The sequence below is a fragment of the Physeter macrocephalus genome, unplaced genomic scaffold (genome assembly GCF_002837175.3).
Source record: "Physeter macrocephalus isolate SW-GA unplaced genomic scaffold, ASM283717v5 random_52, whole genome shotgun sequence".
NCBI classification, from domain to species: Eukaryota; Metazoa; Chordata; class Mammalia; order Artiodactyla; family Physeteridae; genus Physeter; species Physeter macrocephalus.
The window spans coordinates 1-19,600 of record NW_021145337.1 but is presented as its reverse complement, the minus strand read 5'-3'; the positions used below and the strand labels follow the sequence as shown (position 1 = coordinate 19,600).

General features: G+C 47.4%; 2 protein-coding genes across 2 annotated transcripts in view; one reads left to right on the top strand and one right to left on the bottom strand.

Moving 5' to 3' along the window:
- SNN (stannin) overlaps positions 1-4,286 on the top strand; it is a 10,348-nt gene extending 6,062 nt beyond the window's left edge. Inside the window, exon 2 of the mRNA XM_028483610.2 lies at positions 1,470-4,286. Coding sequence (XP_028339411.1) covers positions 1,570-1,833 — 264 coding nt within the window. The 5' untranslated portion in view covers positions 1,470-1,569 and the 3' untranslated portion in view covers positions 1,834-4,286. The remainder of the gene's footprint in view (positions 1-1,469) is intronic.
- Positions 4,287-4,622: 336 nt separating this feature from the next.
- Positions 4,623-19,281, bottom strand: LOC114484819 (thioredoxin domain-containing protein 11-like). The gene is made up of 5 exons (XM_028483609.2): positions 16,585-19,281; positions 14,158-14,300; positions 13,094-13,203; positions 9,612-9,692; positions 4,623-5,377 (listed from the first exon to the last, which is right to left on the bottom strand). The coding sequence occupies exons 1-5, from the start codon at positions 17,105-17,107 to the stop codon at positions 4,735-4,737; spliced, it is 1,500 nt and encodes a 499-aa protein (XP_028339410.1). The 5' UTR covers positions 17,108-19,281; the 3' UTR covers positions 4,623-4,734.
- Between the last annotated feature and the right edge of the window lie 319 nt (positions 19,282-19,600).

The following is a 19,600-nucleotide window of genomic DNA, read 5'->3' as shown; positions in this document are numbered from 1 at the left end:
GCATGTGGGATCTTCCCGGACCGGGGCACGAACCCGTGTCCCCTGCATCGGCAGGCGGACTCAACCACTGCGCCACCAGGGAAGCCCCCAGGCAGGAGAAATTTTTAAAGTGAGGTCTTGGGACCCAGGGGAGCCACCACCTCCAACCTCAGTGGGTTGTCGATGTCTGGGCATTGGGGCACGTACACCCCCTCCCCGCCGCCACCCAAACCAGCTGATATCCAGCTGCGGCCACCGGCGGCTCCCTCGGCTCCTTGCACTTGCCAGCGGGCCCTCCTGCCTTCCGGGCCTCAGCAGACGGTGTTCCCCTGCCAGGAACGCTCTTCAGGGGCTGGCTTTCCCGCACATCTCGGCATCAGCATCACCTCCCTGAGTTTCGCCTGCCCCGCCCAGTTTAGCATCGTGGCATCTGGTCCCCTGTGTTCCCAGCATTACGTTCCTGCATTTGTAGCGACAGGTGTTTGGCATATTGACCCGTTTGCAGTCTGACTTCTGCACCAAGACGCCGACAGAGGCTGGTCTGTCCCTCTCTCCCCTGCCCTCCTCTAAGTTTTTCCAGAGCCAGGTCAGCTACAGCTTCTTTGTGGGCAAAGGCTGTTGTCGGCTGCACTCTCTCACAGGTGTTCCTGAAGACTCGTTGAGCTATATATGGCCCTGTTCACGAGAGGGGCTGATGTCATTTCCCTGCTTTTGAATCCCTCATCTCTGGCCGCTTTGAAGCACTTTATTTTTTTAATTATTATTATTTTTAAAATTTATTTATTTTTGGCTGCATTGGGTCTTCGTTGCTGCGCACAGGCTTTCTCTAGTTGTGGCGAGCGGGGGCTACTCTTCGGTGCGGTACGCGGGCTTCTCATCGCGGTGGCTTCTCAGGTTGCGGTGCACGGGCTTCAGCAGTAGTGGCTTGCGGGCTCTAGAGCGCAGGCTCAGTAGTTGCGGCGCACAGGCTTAGTTGCTCCGCGGCATGTGGGATCTTCCCGGACCAGGGCTCGAACCCGTGTCCCCGCATTGGCAGGTGGATTCTTAACCACTGAGCCACAAGGGAAGTCCTTGAAGCACTTTCAATCTGTGAGCAGTTACTGAACACCTAGTGGTGCTGGACTTCTAGAACATTCACCTTAAACAGACCCTCTTTCAGCCTCTGCTGCAGTGGTGACGGAGGTCTCGGGTGCCCCCTCTCCTGCCTGTCAGGTCTGTGGCTGAGCGAGGATGACTGCCTGTCTGGTAGCAGAGGCACTGAAGGTATTAAATGGAAGTGGCTGGGTTGAGTGAGGAGAACGCTGGTGGCATCGTGAACAAAAAAACCCAGCAAATGCCAACCAGCCTGTTTCTCACTAGGATGAGGGCAGGACCGTCAGGCTTAAGAACTGATTAAAAATAGACCCCATGGAAGAGCAAGCCCGAGCGTGTGAGCTGTCAGGGTCCCCGGCGGAGTCCCCAGTGTAGCCTCATCTTGCTCTTTCTTTCAGGGCTCTTGTGTCCAGCCTGGGTTCCAGCCTTGCTGAGCCGTCCCCATCAAGACCTTCCTGCAGAGGCCCCCCCACCCCCACCCCGGCTCAAGCGCTAACCATGTCCATCATGGACCACAGCCCCACCACCGGTGTGGTCACGGTCATCGTCATCCTCATTGCCATCGCTGCCCTGGGGGCCCTGATCCTGGGCTGCTGGTGCTACCTGCGGCTGCAGCGCATCAGCCAGTCGGAGGACGAGGAGAGCATCGTGGGGGATGGCGAGACCAAGGAGCCCTTCCTGCTGGTGCAGTACTCGGCCAAGGGACCGTGCGTGGAGAGGAAGGCCAAGCTGACCCCCAACGGCCCTGAAGTCCACGGCTGAGCCGGGATGCGGAGGCTCCTGGGCCTGTCTGCCGCCAGCCGAGAGGCGCAGCAGGGGCGAAACCACAGACGTGCTGCCATCTGAGAGGAAGGGTTGACGCTTGCTGGCATGGCCTCGCCGGACTTCGTCATCGCATGCACCGACTCCTGGGGTCCCGGCGGTCCTGAGCCAGGGCTCAGTGGCACTGGGCAACCCCTCAGCCTCCTGGTAGGACTGCCCATTGCAGGCAGTGGGCAGGCCTGACCTTGCTGGGGCTCACGGCCCCACAGCGCTTTTGTTACTTGAATGTTTAGCTGAGCCTGTTTTTGATGGAGCTACTACTGTAACGCGTGAACTCACAAGCCTGTGAACTGTAAATAGGCCCCAGAGCACGTGCTTAAGCCTCTTTTGCTGATTTTTTAAAAATATAGAGCACATGGGACTGACCGTACTAATGCTGAGCTGAGTCAAGGCGGGAGGGAGGGTCTTAGACTTGTAAGGCCCACATTGCACTTGGCAGGGGCCTCAGATACACGTGTGTATGTAGAGAACGTGACACGTCGGCTCTAAGTCTCGCAGCTGACCCTTTGGGGTGCTTTGGCGACTTCTGCTTCGTGAGCAATGAATGGGAGCAGCAGCACGTCCCGCCCCCTCCTGCTCTAGGTAGATGAGGTTGTTAAATGCCAGTTCCTGTTGCTAGTGGAGTGATTGCAAGGAAGCTACTGCAGCTGCTTGGGAGCCGGTGAAGGACGAGTCAGGGCACGAGGCCCGAGTCCCGAGGCTGCCAGGCGTCCTAGTGGCAGAGCAGTTTCTGGCCCCCATGGTCTTGAGCATGCTGAGCACCCTGACCCCCACCCAGCTTTACTGAGCACAGGCTTCGCTAGAAACACCAGAGCCGCGGTGGCTACCTGTATCCCAAACCCGGTTGGCCCGGGAAGGAGAGAACATTGTGGTTTTTGTTGTTGTATTTAATATTTTCTGCACTGGAGGGGGCGGCGGGGGGCGCTTGGTTTCTTCCCCCTGCCCTTTTCACAAATTTGCTTCCTTTCCTCCCAGATGCCCACCCACCTGCTGGGTTCTGGATTTCATTTTCCTCAATGGGCCACCTAGAAGGAGGGTCCCCTGACCTTACTCTGAGAGCGCCAAGTGTCACTTCTCGTGTGCCTGTGCACACAGGAGCCCCCAGCAGCCTGTGCTTAGTGGGCGCCCAGGGGAGGGGGCTGGGGGAAGAGTGAGTTTCAGGTTCAGGATTTGGTTTTCGCAAAGGTGAGGAGTTTGGTGGCTCTTGGTCAGGCCAGTGATTGCCACCCTGCCCCTCCGAGATGTCCCTTGTGTATACTTCAGTGAACTTGCTTAGGTTTTTAATCCCATCACTGTAAGCACACCCTAAACTATCATGATTAAAATGTGATTTGTGTCTGCATCCTCGGGAATAAACTGGAGGCCAGCCCTGGGTGAGCTGGGGAGCGCTGGCCCTCAGCACTTGAGCCGCCTTGCCAGCAGCATGGGCAGGGAGCTCCCGGGTGGCCAGGGGCTGCCCCCCATTCCCAGCTCCCCCTCAAAGCTCTGGCCTCCTGGTCAGGCAGAAGGCGGCTCCTCTGGCCTCATCCAAATCTCCTCTAAAAAGCATGTTGAACTAATCAACTTTCTAGAACCCCTAGTAGGGAGCTTAAGGAACACTTCTTTTAGCGGCGTACCCCTAAATTAACGGTCAAACATTAAGGTGTAGCTTGGGGGGAGGGGAGGAGTAGCTAGTTAGGCCATGTGAGCTGAAGGCAGGATTGAGACAGCACAGGTGGGCTACTAAGGAATCCTTAGAAGGCAGCCGGGCTTTAGTACAGGGGAGGAAATGCCTTTGGCCCCCACTTGGGGATGGCCAAGCATGAGTCAGGCTGGAGGCCAGCAGAAGGCCCTGTAAGCAGCACACAGGGTGTGGGCGGGAGGAGGGGTCAGAAGTTCTACAGGGGTTAACTGGAAGGTCAGGGAGGTGTGTTTCCTAATGAAGGACATAAGAAAAATGGGGCAGGTGTAGGGGTGTTCGATCCATTCCCCTCACATTTCAGAACTTCAGGCTTTCTACCTCTACTTTCTGCAGCCAGCAGCCTGCACCTAAGGCTGTCTGTCCTTTACCAAGTAACTGAGGAGCTCCCGGGACTTGCATTTTCAGTCCCTGAGCCTGACCCTGAAAATGACCATTGCTTGACTGTCAAACTCGCCCTTGAGCTTCTTACCGTGCCGGTGCAGTTTCGGTTTTGAAAAGATGAGGCATCACTTTCTCCTCAGTTTCACTCCTGGAGGTTCCTTATCCCACGACATCTGTGCCACTTGCATCAGGCCCATCAGCACGGTGTCAGTGCCGGGTGAGGGTCACGGGCATGGTGGGGCACTAGTGGGGTCTCTGGAGGCAAGTGGAAGTGCCTGCAGAACTGGTGACCAACCACATAACAGCTCTCACTGTTCTTGGTCAACAGCTACTTTTTTTAGCATAGACACCAGAGCCACACACTCAAATGGCTTAGTTAATTTATGACCTCTCATTGAATTCTTTCTAAATAGCCCAACTGTTGCGTCCAAGTTTTCTGACTAGTCAGTCAGGACATGAGCCTTTCGTTCTGCATGTCATCGCAGAAGCAACAGCAGGGGGATGGGGAGGGAACGCTGACACTGAGCCACTAAAATATGTACTAACTTTTCAGACAAATCTTCAAGTGGACTGTGCTACTGTTTTTCTCTCAAAGCTACCAAGTTTGTGCAATAAGTGGAGGGGATGTCATCCCTGTTCAATAAAAGCTGAATGACATTCAAGCTGATTTTCTAGACCACTGAGAAAATCTTTATTTACAATAAATTTCAATAAAATTTGCATAAATATATTCGCAATGTACAGTCTTCACCTCTGATTTCTTCGTGTCATTTTCAGAGTTATTCTGTCCTGTTCTCCGTGCTCCTTTCGGAGGCCAGCGTGGAGCTGACGTTGGAAGGCGGAGGGGTGCTGGCTGCTAGCCGGGGGGCGCCCGAGGGCTTGTGGTAGTCCGATCGCACCTCGTCCAGGGGAGCACGGTCTTCGGCCCCGTCCCTGCCCTCCAGTCTCTGCTCCATGGTGGCCACCAGGATCTTGAGCCACGTGCTCTCGGTGAGGAGGTTCTCCGAGGCATCGGCCAGCTCCTGGAGCTTGCGGGCCACCTCCTCAAGCTCCCGGGTTTTCTGCTCGTAGAGGGCCTGCAGCTGCTCGCTGTGCAGCTGGAGCAGGCTGTGCTGCCTCTCCAGCGTGTGCTGCTGCCGCCGCAGCTGCTGCTTATCCCTACGTGTGCTCGAGAGCCGGGCCTCCACCTGCCCCTGCACCTGCTGTAGGGCGCTGATCTCCGCCCTCAGCTTCTGGATGTCTCTCTCCAGATGGGAGATGTGCCCCTGCTGCAGGACGGCCTCTCTCTGAAGACACTCTTTGGTAGGAGGGTTAACCAAGTTCTGGGGGGCAGAAGCAGGGTCTGAGTGATGCAAAATGAACCTCAGCAGATTTGGAAGGGTGATGGGAAGGTCTTCGGGGTATTTCACGCTTAGGTCCTTTCTGGAGAGAAAGGGAAAGGAGTCAAAGATAAGAGAGTCACACCAACATTCTTAGTCCAAAACCAGACTGCCGCCGAAGGTCAAGCTGCTTATTTCCTACCAAAAGGAAGTCAGCATGGAAAATGTCATCTGGCAAAAAATTTTCTACAAAGCTGAGGATGTCCCATATGCTGCTTCTGTAATTAAGGTGGTTTATTTCAAAGGTGTGTCTGTTCCTGACAAAGAGCTCAGTTTCTGTTCACAACCTTCCAAGAAAGATAAGAACTCAGGGCAGAGGGGCCTCCGTGTGCTCTCAGACGCCCAGTGGCGCATCAGGAAGGGTGTCCGGGGGCAGGACTGCCACCCATGTCACTATTGTGGCCATCGACAATGCTTGGCGAGGTGGGAAAAACCTCCAACACTCAGCCTGGCTCTTCAGCAAGCATTTATTACACATTATCCGAGGCAAGAGTTCTCAACTGGGCTAACTGTACCCTCCCTTCCCCAGGGGACACTGGGCAACACCTGGAGACACATTTTATTGTCACGATGGTGGAGGTGCTACTGGAGCCCCACCCTTGACAAACAGACCAAGCGGCTCTGAGGAATTAAGGTTGCCAGGCTCTGAGAGCAGAGAATAAGGAAGGAGGGTGACATATGAAGGGGATTTTCCCCAAAGCTTTGCTGCAAGTCCTGATGTACAAAATTCCTTTTTAGAACTTGTCATCCAATTGTCTGATGACCAAAATTTCTACCACAGATACATTTACCTGTGTATACACCACCTGGCTGCAATAAATCCAAACCATCAGCTTTAGCATGAAGGGGGCAGACACCATCCAGTATTAAAGGAGTGGAGGTGAAGGGCACGACTCCGGGGCCCACCCACCTCCGGGGCCTCACAGGACTCCTCTGTGGCTTGCACTGCCTTGTCTGTAAAGGGGGGAATACGAGTCTCATCTACCCCAGAGGACTGCTGTAAGGACTGCATGAGTTACCTGAAGGCTCAGTGAATGTTAGCTTGAAAAAAAAAAAAAAAGAACCACCACATTGTTCCTTAGAGAAACTGACCAGAAATCCCTCATTAAGAGCTTGCACACCCTCTCCACACACAAAGCCAGTGGCCAAACACCTAAGAAAAGACAAAAGGTGTTCTATCAAAGGGTAGCTCTTTCCCTATGAAATAAAAATCACAGGGAAATTAAAATCAGATATGTCCCATTTTAAACGTTTATGGAAACTTTCAGGTAAATGGAACAATTTTTAAACTCTGGGGGTAAGTATATAACCACATCTTCCTTTAAAGCATAGTTTTCTTAACATGTAAGCTTTCTCCAAGTGGGGCCTCCCAGCCATTCAACTGACAACTAAGAACATCCTGGCCCCTGTGAAGTGCAGGTGAGGACGGACAAGCAGAGGCTGGATCCACCCCTAAGTTCTGCAACACCACCTGGTCTTCTAGGACAGAGCAAATGTGAACCATCCCCAGCAAAGAGCTTAGTGTTTGTATCTGGAGACATTTATAGGACAGAAAACGATACTGGTCAACATGCTATTTTAGAGTTTCTGGAGCAATCTCCATGAACCTACCTGGTGGGTGTGCTAAAATGCTTTCAAACTTCTTAGAAGTAGCAAGGATACAGAGCGTCAACAAACTGCTTCCAAAATGGTAATCATTTTGAAAGTGTAGTGGTAAAAGGTCCCACTGTTTATTTGACTCTGGTCTAAGTTCACCAGGAGTATGTGTACGCACCTCTAGCGTGTAAAAGGCTAAATACAAAATGACCAATGGGGTAGAAGTTATCTGCTCCAAAGAGGGGCTATAATACTGAGGGAGGGTGGGCTGCTCCTCTAAAGAAGCGAGGTCCTTCCCCAGGGGGCACATCAGAATGAACCCCCCACCCACTTCTGATCTCCTGGCCCAGGGCTGGGCCAGAGCACCTGCGTTTTGGAACGTCACACAGAGTGGGGAAAGAAGAGTGGTTCTAAGGTACCCCTGCACAAGAAGGTGGCCCTGCTGGGAGCAAGAGGTAGTCCAGGCTGTGCACTGTGGCAGAGCACAAGCTCTTTCCCATGGTTTCTTTCATGATCATAAAATACAAACGACGTGCTCACTGAGGACAATTTGCAAAGGATATAAAAAGCATACAAGAGGCACCCCTGTGACCACTGGTAACCTTCACTCCTCCAAAATTATCGTCGTCACCATCTTGACACCTTCCCTTCTCCACACATTTTAACCCAGTGCATGTGTAAATTTATATTTTACCAAAACGCATATGTACTTTTATATTCTTTTCACTAAAAATAACATAAGCCTGTGCCCTGTGAAGAAGGTCTTACAGCTTGTTATCAGTTTTTCGTTTCCTCTTTTGTGAGCTGTCAGCTTTTTGCCCTTTACCTTCTGAGTGAACTGAACAATCACTTTGGACCAGTTAATGAAGAGCCTGCTTCACTTCTGATTACCATTTATTTTTAGGAAATAAGAAAAATTCCATTCCAAAGCAGTAAGGCTTTGGTTTACCAAGCTCTCTGCATTAGAATGGAACTGGACAGTCTACTCCTATTCAGTATTTACTTTCTTGACTTTTCAATACAAGGGAACTAGGAAGAGGCTGTAGCAGCGACCTTCCTGCAGGGCATGGAAAATGAGCTCATCTCTATGCTGACTCCATCAGGCAACCTCAGAATGAAAGGCACTCGACCCAAACGCGAAACAATTCCAGCTGCTGAGAACCTCTTTGTGCAAAGGCATGTGCTGGGTGTTACGACGTCAATGTTTTTTCCAACTATGAAATTTGAAAATTATGGTTTGTTAAACCTCATGCCCCACCTCTGTCCCACACATGATGAAATTACTTGTGTTATTGTCCACGGTTCCTGGACCGTGTGGCACCTGCCTGAGACACGTCTTTTTTTTTTTTTGCGGTACGCGGGCCTCTCACTGTTGTGGCCTCTCCCATTGCGGAGCACAGGCTCCGGACGTGCAGGCTCAGTGGTCATGGCTCACGGGCCCATCCGCTCCGCAGCAGGTGGGATCTTCCCGGACCAGGGCATGAACCCGCGTCCCCTGCATCAGCAGGCGGACTCTCAACCACTGCGCCACCAGGGAAGCCCTGAGACACTTCTTAAAAAGAAAAAGGCTCGTCACAATACAGTCAGCAGTAGAACTGGGTGAGTCACACTCTGTTTTTAGTGCGTGATTTGACTAGACCCTACTACCATAGGAAGTATTCCAGCAAAAATTCTTTGAGATAAGGAGGAAAAACCAAGGAGATGATTCAGTACACATGAAGGAAGCACTCTCCTAGAGAAGCATGAAGAGCATGGCAGTGGCTGCAATAAACGGTAAAAGCAAGCGCCAGAGAATAAAAGACATGTGAGTTAGGGAACGTCACTAAAATCATCCTGCAAATGCGCTTCCTTATAAAGATATTGTCAAAGCCATGTGACTGGGTCCCTGCGGACCCATCCTTTTAAAAACAAACAGGAATCTGTACCAAGAGAACATCTGGTTTATCAGGCTTTAAAAGGCCAAGAGTTAATTTCCCTTCTACCAAAACATCTGGATCCACATTTGCTAACTGCCAGGTCACGTCCCCTTGCTAACGGCCCATCCCTGCTCGCTGGGCTTTCAGGGAAGCTGCCTTGATCACTCACCTTGGAGCACCACTTAGACAAATGTGAAGAGCTCAAGGTGACAGCCCTGTCAGGTGACATTAACAGAAGTCTGCACACCTGGGGAGAAGGCTTCTTGAGCCCCAGTATGCGGGTGCAGTGGGTAGGAGGGCCTCCGTTTCCTCCTTGTACCAGGGGGCCGAGGTGGCCGTCCGCAAGGCTCAATGACAAATGACTCATGTGGAAGCGAGCAGGCCGGGCCTGATTCCCCGTGAGGCCCAACAGTGAGCTGTTGTTTTGCCCCACGTGAACCTGGGGCTCTTTGCTGTCAATCTCAGCACTCACTGTGTGCTCATAAGGCCAAGAAGGTGAACAAGTTCCAGTGGCCACATTCATACTCGTGTAAAACACACTCTGGGAGGGGGCAAACTTAAAAAAACTACCACACCTGACATCATGACACCAAAGCCCTTTTACCCTTGGTTCCCAGTGGCACATTTTTTGAACAATACATTTTATTCTAAATACTTTAGTAATAAATAATGATGTACATTTCACTTCTGTGAAGTACCTTAAACCCATTTCATTTTCAGCAAAAGAATCCCATCTGCCCAAATATTGAAAAAATTCAGCATTACCTGTTACAGGGAAAAAATAAGACAGTAGGAAGACGGTCAACCATAAATTCCCAAGGAAGATCATTCTGAGATACATCAATCCTGGCAAAGGGAAAGAACAGAAAAAGCAAAAGATCAGCCCAAGAAACTCCAACTTGAAAGGATCTACTCAAATAACTGAAGAATCCAGGCAGGGCACATCTGCGCCCACACAAGACTGGCCCCTGGCGGTGAGTGCACCACCGGGTATAAGACAGGCACAGCTTGTGGGAGAAGCAGCGAGACTTCCAGGACGTGCAACTGCCCACCTAACTCACTGAGGGAAATGTCATGTCTTGAAAGTAAACATAGAATCCCCCTCAAAAAAGCCTCGCTGACACCTCAGCAGTAGTCCACGCACCTGACCAAATCTGGGCAAGTACCTTAACCGTTGAATCAGCTCTGGAAAAAGGAAATCATTGAGCAAAAAACATTGAGCCTCTGAAAATGTAAGAAAACAAGATAAGGAAGATTATATTCTATATTTTGTAAGTCTAGACAGAGGCCAAGAAAGCTGTATTTTCTTAGCAGATTTTAGATGAATTTTCTAATACAGGAAATGACAGCTGTGCTAAATGAGCCAACCTGTGCTTAATTACTACTGAACTAGGTGGGGGCCCCTCCTGCAGCGTGCACTGAGCTGGGCCTGCAGGAATGTCTCCCCACCTGCCCCCAGGGACTGCTCAGTTGAAGCAAAAGGAACATCCCAGAAGGAGGAAGCAAAGCAGCAGGGCTGCTAGGCCAGGTGTCAATATTCACAAATAGTGCATAAAAAAGGTGGAAATGTTTTGAATCATTAACTTGACAGGAGTTTTCAGAAAAGCATAATTGGGGGCAGAGTGGGGAGGGGGGGAAATCAGCGCCTCACATTTGTCCAAAAGGATAAAATACACTTTAAAAAAAACTGACATAACCGAATCATAATGGTCTTAAATAGCTTCATTAACAGAACAGTACTCCTGCCTCTCTGCCTGTGAAAGCCTACCTAGAACATCAGAGTTTCTATTTTTTAAACAAATGGTGTTGAACAGTTTATCCTATAATCAAGTGTTTCTTTCTCCTGATTTTTACTTCAAAGAAAAACCAAACTGTAAAATTAAAAGAAAAACATCTGTAAACATCCACTCAGGATCCCATTGTGCTAATCGGGACCTTCTTTCTGGGATTCTCATTCAGGCTTTGGTGTATATGCCTACATACTGATAAGAGCAGCAATCATATTTCATACTCTATTCTTTTCAGTTAATTGTATGAAAAGCGTTGTTCTAACGAAGGGGTAAAAATCCCATCAAATGCCCAACCATAATTTACTTAACCATTTTTCTACTGTTGGATATAAATAATGCTGCAATGACCAGCACATGCTTCTCTGGAAGTCCTACTTCCTTAATTCCCCAAAGTGAAATTAACTGGATCAAAAATGTAGAACCATTTTTACTAAAATGTTGCTAAAATGCTTTCCAAAAAGTTTATGCCAATTTACTTATTCTGTTAGCTACATCTGACTGTGCCAATTTTATTTTATCAACACAAGATTCTACCACTAAAGAGTATTCGTTAATTTAATAAGTGTAAATGACACTTTGTTATTGTTTTAATTTACATTTACTAGATTATAATTTCCCCATTTGTTTATTTACTCTCTTCTCTTACATGAAAAGCCTGTTCATGACCGTTCTTTACATGGCAGTCGTTCTCAGCTGTTTCTCCAGCCATCCCCCATTTTTTAAAATTGTGGTAAAATATACATAACATTTACCATCTTAGCCATTTCTAAGTGTACAGTGCAGTGGCATTAAGTACATTTATTATGCTGTGCACCTATCACCATCATCCATCTCCAGAGCTCTTTCATCCTGCAAAACTGAAACTGACCCCATTAAACAACTCCTCCCCTTTCTCCCCTCCCCCCATCTCTTGGCAACCACCATTCTGCTGTCTCCATGAATCTGACTACTCTCGGTGCCTCATATAAGGGAAACCATACAGTGCTTGTCCTTTTGTGACTCATTTCACTCAGCATTAATATCCTCAAGGTCCACTCATGTTGCAGCATGTGTCAGAATTTCCTTCTTAATTTTTAAGGTTGAATAATATTCCATTATATGTATAAACCACATTTTGCTCTCAGCAGTTTTCTTAAACCATTTTAATTTCTCAGGGTCTGGAGCATGAACACCTGATCCTGAATCCTGCTCCCTCATTTACAGGTTGTGTAACTCTGGGCAAGCTGCCTAATCTTTTTGAGCCTCAGTAGAAAGAGAGTGGTAATCATACCTGCTCCACTGAATGGTCTAAGGATTAAGTCAGATAATATGTATATATAAAAATCTCGCAGCATAGTAACTCCTCAAGTGTGGCTCTAATCATTACTTACAGCACACACAAAAGGTAAGACATATATGCTGTAAAACATAGCTATCGTCCTTTTGTAAGTCAGTTTTATTTTCGTTGCACATTTTTCTAGTGAAATCTGTTCATCTTTCTTGCATTATTTTTTCAACTGCTTCATTTTGGCAAGTTTTCACCTCTCAAAGGAACTAGCAAATCCAATATTCTAGCTTCTGTTATTTTTCTCTATGATTTGATCTTTTATATTTAAATTCTATCTATCTGAAGAGTTTTTTTTTTTTTTTTTTTTGGTGGCGGGGAGAAGATATAGCTTAAATCTAAATAATTTTCATCTCAGACTGCCTACTACCTGATCCAAAAACTTTGGCAAGTTTTCACCTCTCAAAGGAACTAGCAAATCCAATATTCTAGCTTCTGTTATTTTTCTCTATGATTTGATCTTTTATATTTAAATTCTATCTATCTGAAGAGTTTTTTTTTTTTTTTTTTTTTGGTGGCGGGGAGAAGATATAGCTTAAATCTAAATAATTTTCATCTCAGACTGCCTACTACCTGATCCAAAAACTCTTTGAGCCTTGTTTTTACAAAACAATGGTTTAACATTTTTTTGTTTGCCACACATACACATACAGTATCAAGGAATCACAAAACTAGAACATGCAGGTATCAGCCAATATTGCCTCTTACTTTTAGCAATGAGGAGGGAAAGGAGGCCTGGTAGGGAGATTTGCTCCAGGTCCCAGGGCTGGTTGGCAGCACACCAGGGACTGGCCTCCTTTTGCTGGGCCAAGGCCCCAGTGCCATGTATTCCAGAAAGCTGGCCACTTGGGGGGCTATCCGAGGAACCAGGTCAGCACTAATCCCTCAGAACTGCACTCACCCTCCTATGAACTCAATCAGGACTAAACACACTCAACATCATGGAAGGAACACTCAGCATTCATCAGGAAAACTTTGGCTCCAATGAGGTTTTGCTCACAGCTTTAAGCTGACAATCAACCAAATCTTACCCAAGGTCAACAGAAAATGGGCAGACCCTTGCAGGCCATAATGGCTAAGCTGTAAGGAGGAGTGAAGGCAGGCACATAGCGCTGCAGCACAGGCTTCCTTACCTCGCCACAGTGAATGTATCCGCGGGCAGGAGCCGAGCTAGCTGGATAAAGACATGATTGAGGGCTGGACAGAAGCCGCACCACTGTGCATAATAAAGCAGCAACACATCCTATGGGAAGAGAAAGACGGCTGTTACTAGGCTGCTCAGGTCCTCACTGTGCTTAGAACCTGGCAGGCATTCAATAAATGTTGCTAATGCACAAATTACAGTGAAAATTTAATCTTCAGGTATTTTCAATTATGTGATTTCTTCTTTATTTTTAAAAATAAATTTATTTCTTTATTTATATTTTTGGATGCATTGGGTCTTCGTTGCTGCACGCGGGCTTTCTCTAGTTTCGGTGAGCAGGGGCTACTCTTTGATGCAGTGCACGAGCTTCTCATTGTGGTGGCTTCTCTTGTTGCGGAGCACGGGCTCTAGGCGCCCAGGCTTCAGTAGTTGTGGCACGTGGGCTCAGTTGCTCCGTGGCACGTGGGATCTTTCCAGAAGAGGGCTCGAACCTGTGTCCCCTGCATTGGCAGGCAGATTCTTAACCACTGCACCACCAGGGAAGCCTTCTTAAGGACGTTTTACAATCACAAAACCACCATGTAATTCACATGTTTTGCAGTAAGACTGTCATGTGGTCGATCTTTTGTACATCAAAACCAACCACCCCCTGGTGGTGCAGTGATTAAGAATCCACCTGCCATTGCAGGGAACACGGGTTCAAGCCCTGGTCTGGGAAGATCCCACATGCCGCGCAGCAGGTAAGCCTACAAGCCACAGCTACTGAATGAAGCCTGCGTGCCTAAAGCCTGTGCTCCGCAACGAGAGAAGCCACCGCAATGAGAAGCCCATGCACCACAACAAAGAGTAGCCCCTGCTCGCCGCAACTAGAGAAAGCCCACGCGCAGCAACAAAGACCCAACGCAGCCATAAATAAATAAATAAATAAATAAATAAATAATAAAAACAAGCAAACAAAAAAAAACACAACTGCTCACCCCGATGACTGCAGCTTTGGAAATTACTATAATAGGGACAGATGGCTTGATTTTTGCTTCGCTCATGATTCTATACCTGTTTTTGAAGGACTACTTCCCAAAAGGTATCAGTTGTCACTTCAGTGATTAAACGCTGAGATGGGAACTGGGCAGAGTCACTTCCAATAAGATGCCTTTTCAAGGGACTGTAGAGAACGCTGAAGTTTTGAATGAAAGACTCTAAAAATAAGAAGAAAATGAGATCAGCTCTTCTCTCAGTACAAGGAGAGTAGCTGGCCTACTTTAAACTCTACATCTAAAAAATTGGGCTGGCTTCGCAGGCCCACATTTTTAACACTTCACGTACAGGCAAAACCCTGAACGAAGCCACCCGGGGGGACAAGGGGTAGCTTTGGCAGTACTAACTCAGCAGACAGCACTTTAGCTAACAAAGCACCACTTCGTGTTCCGTGTTCTACTATGCAGGGACTAGGAATTCGATGCTCCTTTTAAAACAACACTGGTCCACAAATGGACACCTGAGACTGTACAAGTTATCAACATGCCACCATGGAGATTTCAACCTACTATACCAAAACCTTTAAGCGTAACTACTGGTGCAGTAATTGGACAAGCTACTGTAATGGGGAAGGTGTTTAAATACTCATTAATTTAAGGATAAGGAGCTATGGTTTTGTTTCCTTTATTAAAAGTCCTTCAAGTTTCTTTCTTAAAAGGTTAAGAAAAATAAACTCAATTATATTTAGTGGAAAAACACATAAATAAAACCCACAAATAATCCCAAACCCTAACCTGAACCAACAGTTTTACCCTCCCCACCAACTCTACTATCTTCAGATTCCTTTGTATCATCTGAAGCAGCACTAATCTGAGTTTTACCTCTTTTTTTCTTCTTTTTTTCTCTCCATTGAGAGGCCCTAGTGAACAATGATATGTTCCGTGGAGGGAGGAGGAAAGGAGGAAGGTCTTGTGAAGAGAATCTGTCATCAACATCTGACTGATACTTAGTTGGCTATGTTTTTGAAACATAAAACCAAGAATTATTTACTAATCTGAATGAAGCCTAAATTCTGAAACTGACCCAGCGACAGCTGACTTAAGAGTCAACTCTCCAAGACAACAATGATGCACAGTGAATGTTTTTGGACGAGGACCCTGACAAATTTTGTCACCAACCACAGTACAAAGAACAATGGAGCTAGGTGTTTCAGAGGAGATAACAGAAGATGAAAAGAAATCGGAAGAAGGCTTCTTTCAGATTACCATTAAATTGAGGATGCACATATCATGAGCTAGCTCACTGAATGCTTGAGTATTAGAACAGAATGCAGGAAAATCCAATAAACACTTACTTCAAAAATACAGGCTTGTTTCATTTTCAGAAAACTCAGTACAGTAAAATGTAACTTTAGGAAACATGAATTAGGAACAATGTGTAGTATCAGAAGAGTACACACTTCATAAAGTGACTGGTCACAGGGTTCCTCTAAGCACTCAGGAGGCTTTGTGTTTATAAAATAAAGCCTTTTATTAACATAAGCCTTTTAACGTGTCTAATGTAAGAAACGAGCTTCACCTGGACTTAAAGGACGGCAGCTAAAACGACTATCATTTAGGGGCTTTGAGTTTACTCTTGCTTTCATACTCTCCAAAACTTGAAAATAAAAGGTTTCCCTCCCCACCAAATTCCTCCTGCCTCCATTTGGCAAATGCTAACTTTCCCCCATGTTTCCAACGAGGCTGAACTAACAGGGCTTTTGAATTCTCATTTCCTTGTGTGCACATCAAGGAAGGCAGCAAAGCCCTGGGAACAGGACAGCATTGGTTAGTTCACTGCTGCTGCCAAGCCTAAGGGCAAGTTCTCGGATACACTCCCAAAATGGGGCCTTACCCAGCCCCCGCCCCCAAAAAGTGGGTTTTGCTGGTTTGCAACCTGACACTTGTTTATTGCACTTGACACTTGTTTGTTACAATCTAGGCACCCAAGGTCAGAGCAGCATTTCTCAACTTGTTATAAAAGAGCAGCAGAACAAACTAGGTCTGGTGGCCTTGATGCCTAGACAGTTAAACCTGTGAGACAAAAAGGGGGGCCAGGTGGTTGTATCGTTTCACTGCTTTCTGTTTAAGTACCTTTCGAATGAAGCCGCCGTTGGGGCTCATGTTCATCAGCCCCTGGGGAGTTACCACCCGACCCGCTCTCCACCACCCTGCTCTCCACCACCCTGTCCCTCGCGCCACCATGGAAATGCAGCAGGCGCTGCCGATCAGGAACGCTGGATTCTTAGCCCCCAAGGGCTAAGTGACAAACTTATCCAAAATTTGGAGTTAGGAAGTTTCTGTTCCATTTAATATACAAAATTAGCTTCTTTTAAAATTATGACCACCTGCAGTCTAAAGATTTCAAATGTGCTAAGAGCCAACCATAATGAGATCCCTAAATAAAAGTTACCTATGTTAAGTTAAGCAAAGCATTAGGCTTGGGGAAGGAAACTGCCCACAGTACCTAGGGTGAACTTCATAAGAGCTTGTTTTGGATCCAAGACATAGTGAGACTCTTCTTTCACGTCAACAATTGCAGCAAATCCTTTCACCCGAGCAGCGCTTGGAGCACCCAGCCTCTCTGCATACAACCAAAATAAATTGGAATCCAAAAGGTAGATGTTCAGGGTCTTGTTGGTTCTGCAGCTCAGGCCTATGAAGCCTGTGCTATCCACATCCAGTTCAGGAAAGAGATACCTGTTCTCCTCAATGTGAGGAACGGAGCTGGGGGTATCAACCTCACATTTCTTCTCAAGGGAAGAAAATGCAATGGTTGGGGTTTCAAAGACATCTTGTTCAGAATCAATGAAGCCTGTCACGCCCCTGTTTATGGTCCTGCAACATGCAGTGTAGTAGCTGAAAGGGCTATAGAAACTTAGAAAATTCCTGCATTCTATGCTGTCTGATGCCACATGATAAAAGGTCTGCTCCTTGAGGTAGAAAGAATCCAGAGCTGCTGCCATCTCGAAAAAGCTGCACTGGGGCATGCTGACCGAGCTTGGCCTGAGGCCGCCGGCGGTCTGGTTGACACACAGTTCACACACGTTGTGGGTCCTGGAGATGGAGTGCCACTGGGGCAGCACCACGGTGTTGCAGCAGGGGGACTCCGTTATCAGCGGTGGGTCCGGCAGCTGGGCTGGGGGCTCAGGTGCCAGAGACTTGAACACTGGGGCATCCACTCGCCGCAGGTGCTGAAGGAGCCGCTCCACCACCTGGTCCCCATGACAGTTGTTGTACTCCAAGGCCACTTCAGTGATCTGAAACACAGGGCGGAGCTCATGAGAGGTGCGGGGTTGACTGAGGGACAGACCCCGTGGCTCTTAGACCTGGAAAGCACCTTGTCTGATTCACAAGAAGGAACCCTGGCTGGAAACACAGCATCAAACAGGAAGCTGTCACACCAAAATCTATTAATAAAGAGGCTTGGGTTATTTTTCAGATCCTGTCACTGTTAACAAATACTGAACCGCCTGTTCAGAGACGGAAGGGGTCTTAGAGGGAGATGTCAGTCTACCCCGTGATGGGGTGAAGTGGCTCACACCATGACACACATCGAAGAACCAGGGACAGAATTTAAATCTCAATGCCCAGTTGAGTGCACTTTCCTTTACATCCTTAAAACTCCTCCAGACGATGTCTTCTTTCTTCATCTTAAGTAACAGTCTGAAAATTTCCCAAATATTTGATCCCCTTGTTGATCCACCTAACAAGTGGATCAAATATTTCACAGCATATGTTTCCAAATAAATTCATGCCTCACAGGAGGCTACGAATTCAGCCTCTTCCAAACCATACTCATCCATCTTGCCTTCCTCCTCCTGTACCACCACCACCCTTTCAGGAAAATGGCATCATCAAACTGGAAAAATCAGCTGACCCTTAATTTCTCCTCTGCATCACCCAAGCCTCTAATCCAGCCAGCTCTGACTTCAGCATCACAAAGCAGCCCCCCTTTGCACCCTCACAGTCACTGCCTCAACTCAGGCCCTCATGTGTCACAGAGCACCCTCGTTTTCTCTCCCCCGCCTTAACTGAGCCTCCACACTGCCACCACTTATTTTTAAAAATACAACCCTAAGCAGGAGACTCCTCTGCTAAATGACATTCGACGGCTCCCTATTACCTGGAGGGTAACCCTAACATAATCTGACCTGCGTCTGCCTTTCCGGTGTCACCCCACCACCTTTAGGGCAGCTAGGCCCTTCCACGATGCCTTGCCTTCAGAGGCCTGGCTGGGGCCTCCTCCATCTGACAAACCTCAACACTCTCCCCAAGACCCTGCACCAGGATGGCTGCTCCAACAAAGCTAACCGCCCCCTCTCCCCCAAGAAGAGTCTACATCTTCAGGGTTAGTCCCAGAAGCCCTTCCCAGACAGTCTCCCAACTGTCTGTCAAGACGTCCCTCTTCCCCACAGGCTTAAGGATCCTCACGGGCAGGGACCATGTTTGATTTATTCTGCTATCCCCGCAGCCTAGCTCAGAGCCCGGAACACAACAAATGGTCGATAAACAGCTGGTGAACGAAGGGCATCTCAGGATAATGTACACGCTCCCACTTCTCGGGGAGATGAACCGCTTTACGCTCATATCAGTGTTAGCCATTTAGATTCACATTTCACATTTCATTCCAAGACTCTTCCATTTCCGAACTGAGTACCTTTCACCACCCAACAGCCACCCCAGGTCAATGAAAAAGATGAGCAAGTCATTATAATCCAAAGGCATTTATACTCCCTAAAATAGAACTGTGTGCTAACTTAAATCCCACCAAGGTTAGTTAAAAGGTGTCAAGTCACTCAGGATTTTGTTTCATTAAAGAGTGTGTGTGTGTGTTTGTGTGTGTGTGTGTGTGTGTGAGAGAGAAAACCATTTAATAAGTGCTTTTCCAATTTAAAAGAAATCCCAAATTTTATAACATATGATACTTATAGACAGAGTTAATTTAAGACATATGCGTTTGTACAGGAAAACAGATTGAATAGCTCTTGGGCATAAAAATGGTTACTTTAGATGATAAACCAGTGTTTTGGTTTTTCCCCCCACACAAAAACATCTCAGCCTTTTTTAAAGGATAAGGCTCTGACAGCACATTACGCGCTAAAGGTCAAGCCCGTATGATTCATAAATAGCCCAGCTGCCCTCTTGCCCCATCCTGGTACTACTTTATATTCAAAGACATAACAGATTACCACCCCCAGTCCCCCCCACAAACCCCACAAAAATTCAAGTACAGTCAGCCCTCCATATCCTCAGGTTCTGTATCTGCAATTCAAACAACCATGGATCGAAAATATTCAGGAGGAAAAATGCCAGAAAAGAAAGCTTGAATTTGCTGCACATAGGCAATTATTTACATACCATTTATATTACATCAGGTATCATAAGTAATCTTAGAGACGATTTAAAATATACGGGAAGATGTGCATAGGTTATATACAAATACTATGCCATTTTACATATGGAACTTGAGCATGCTGGAT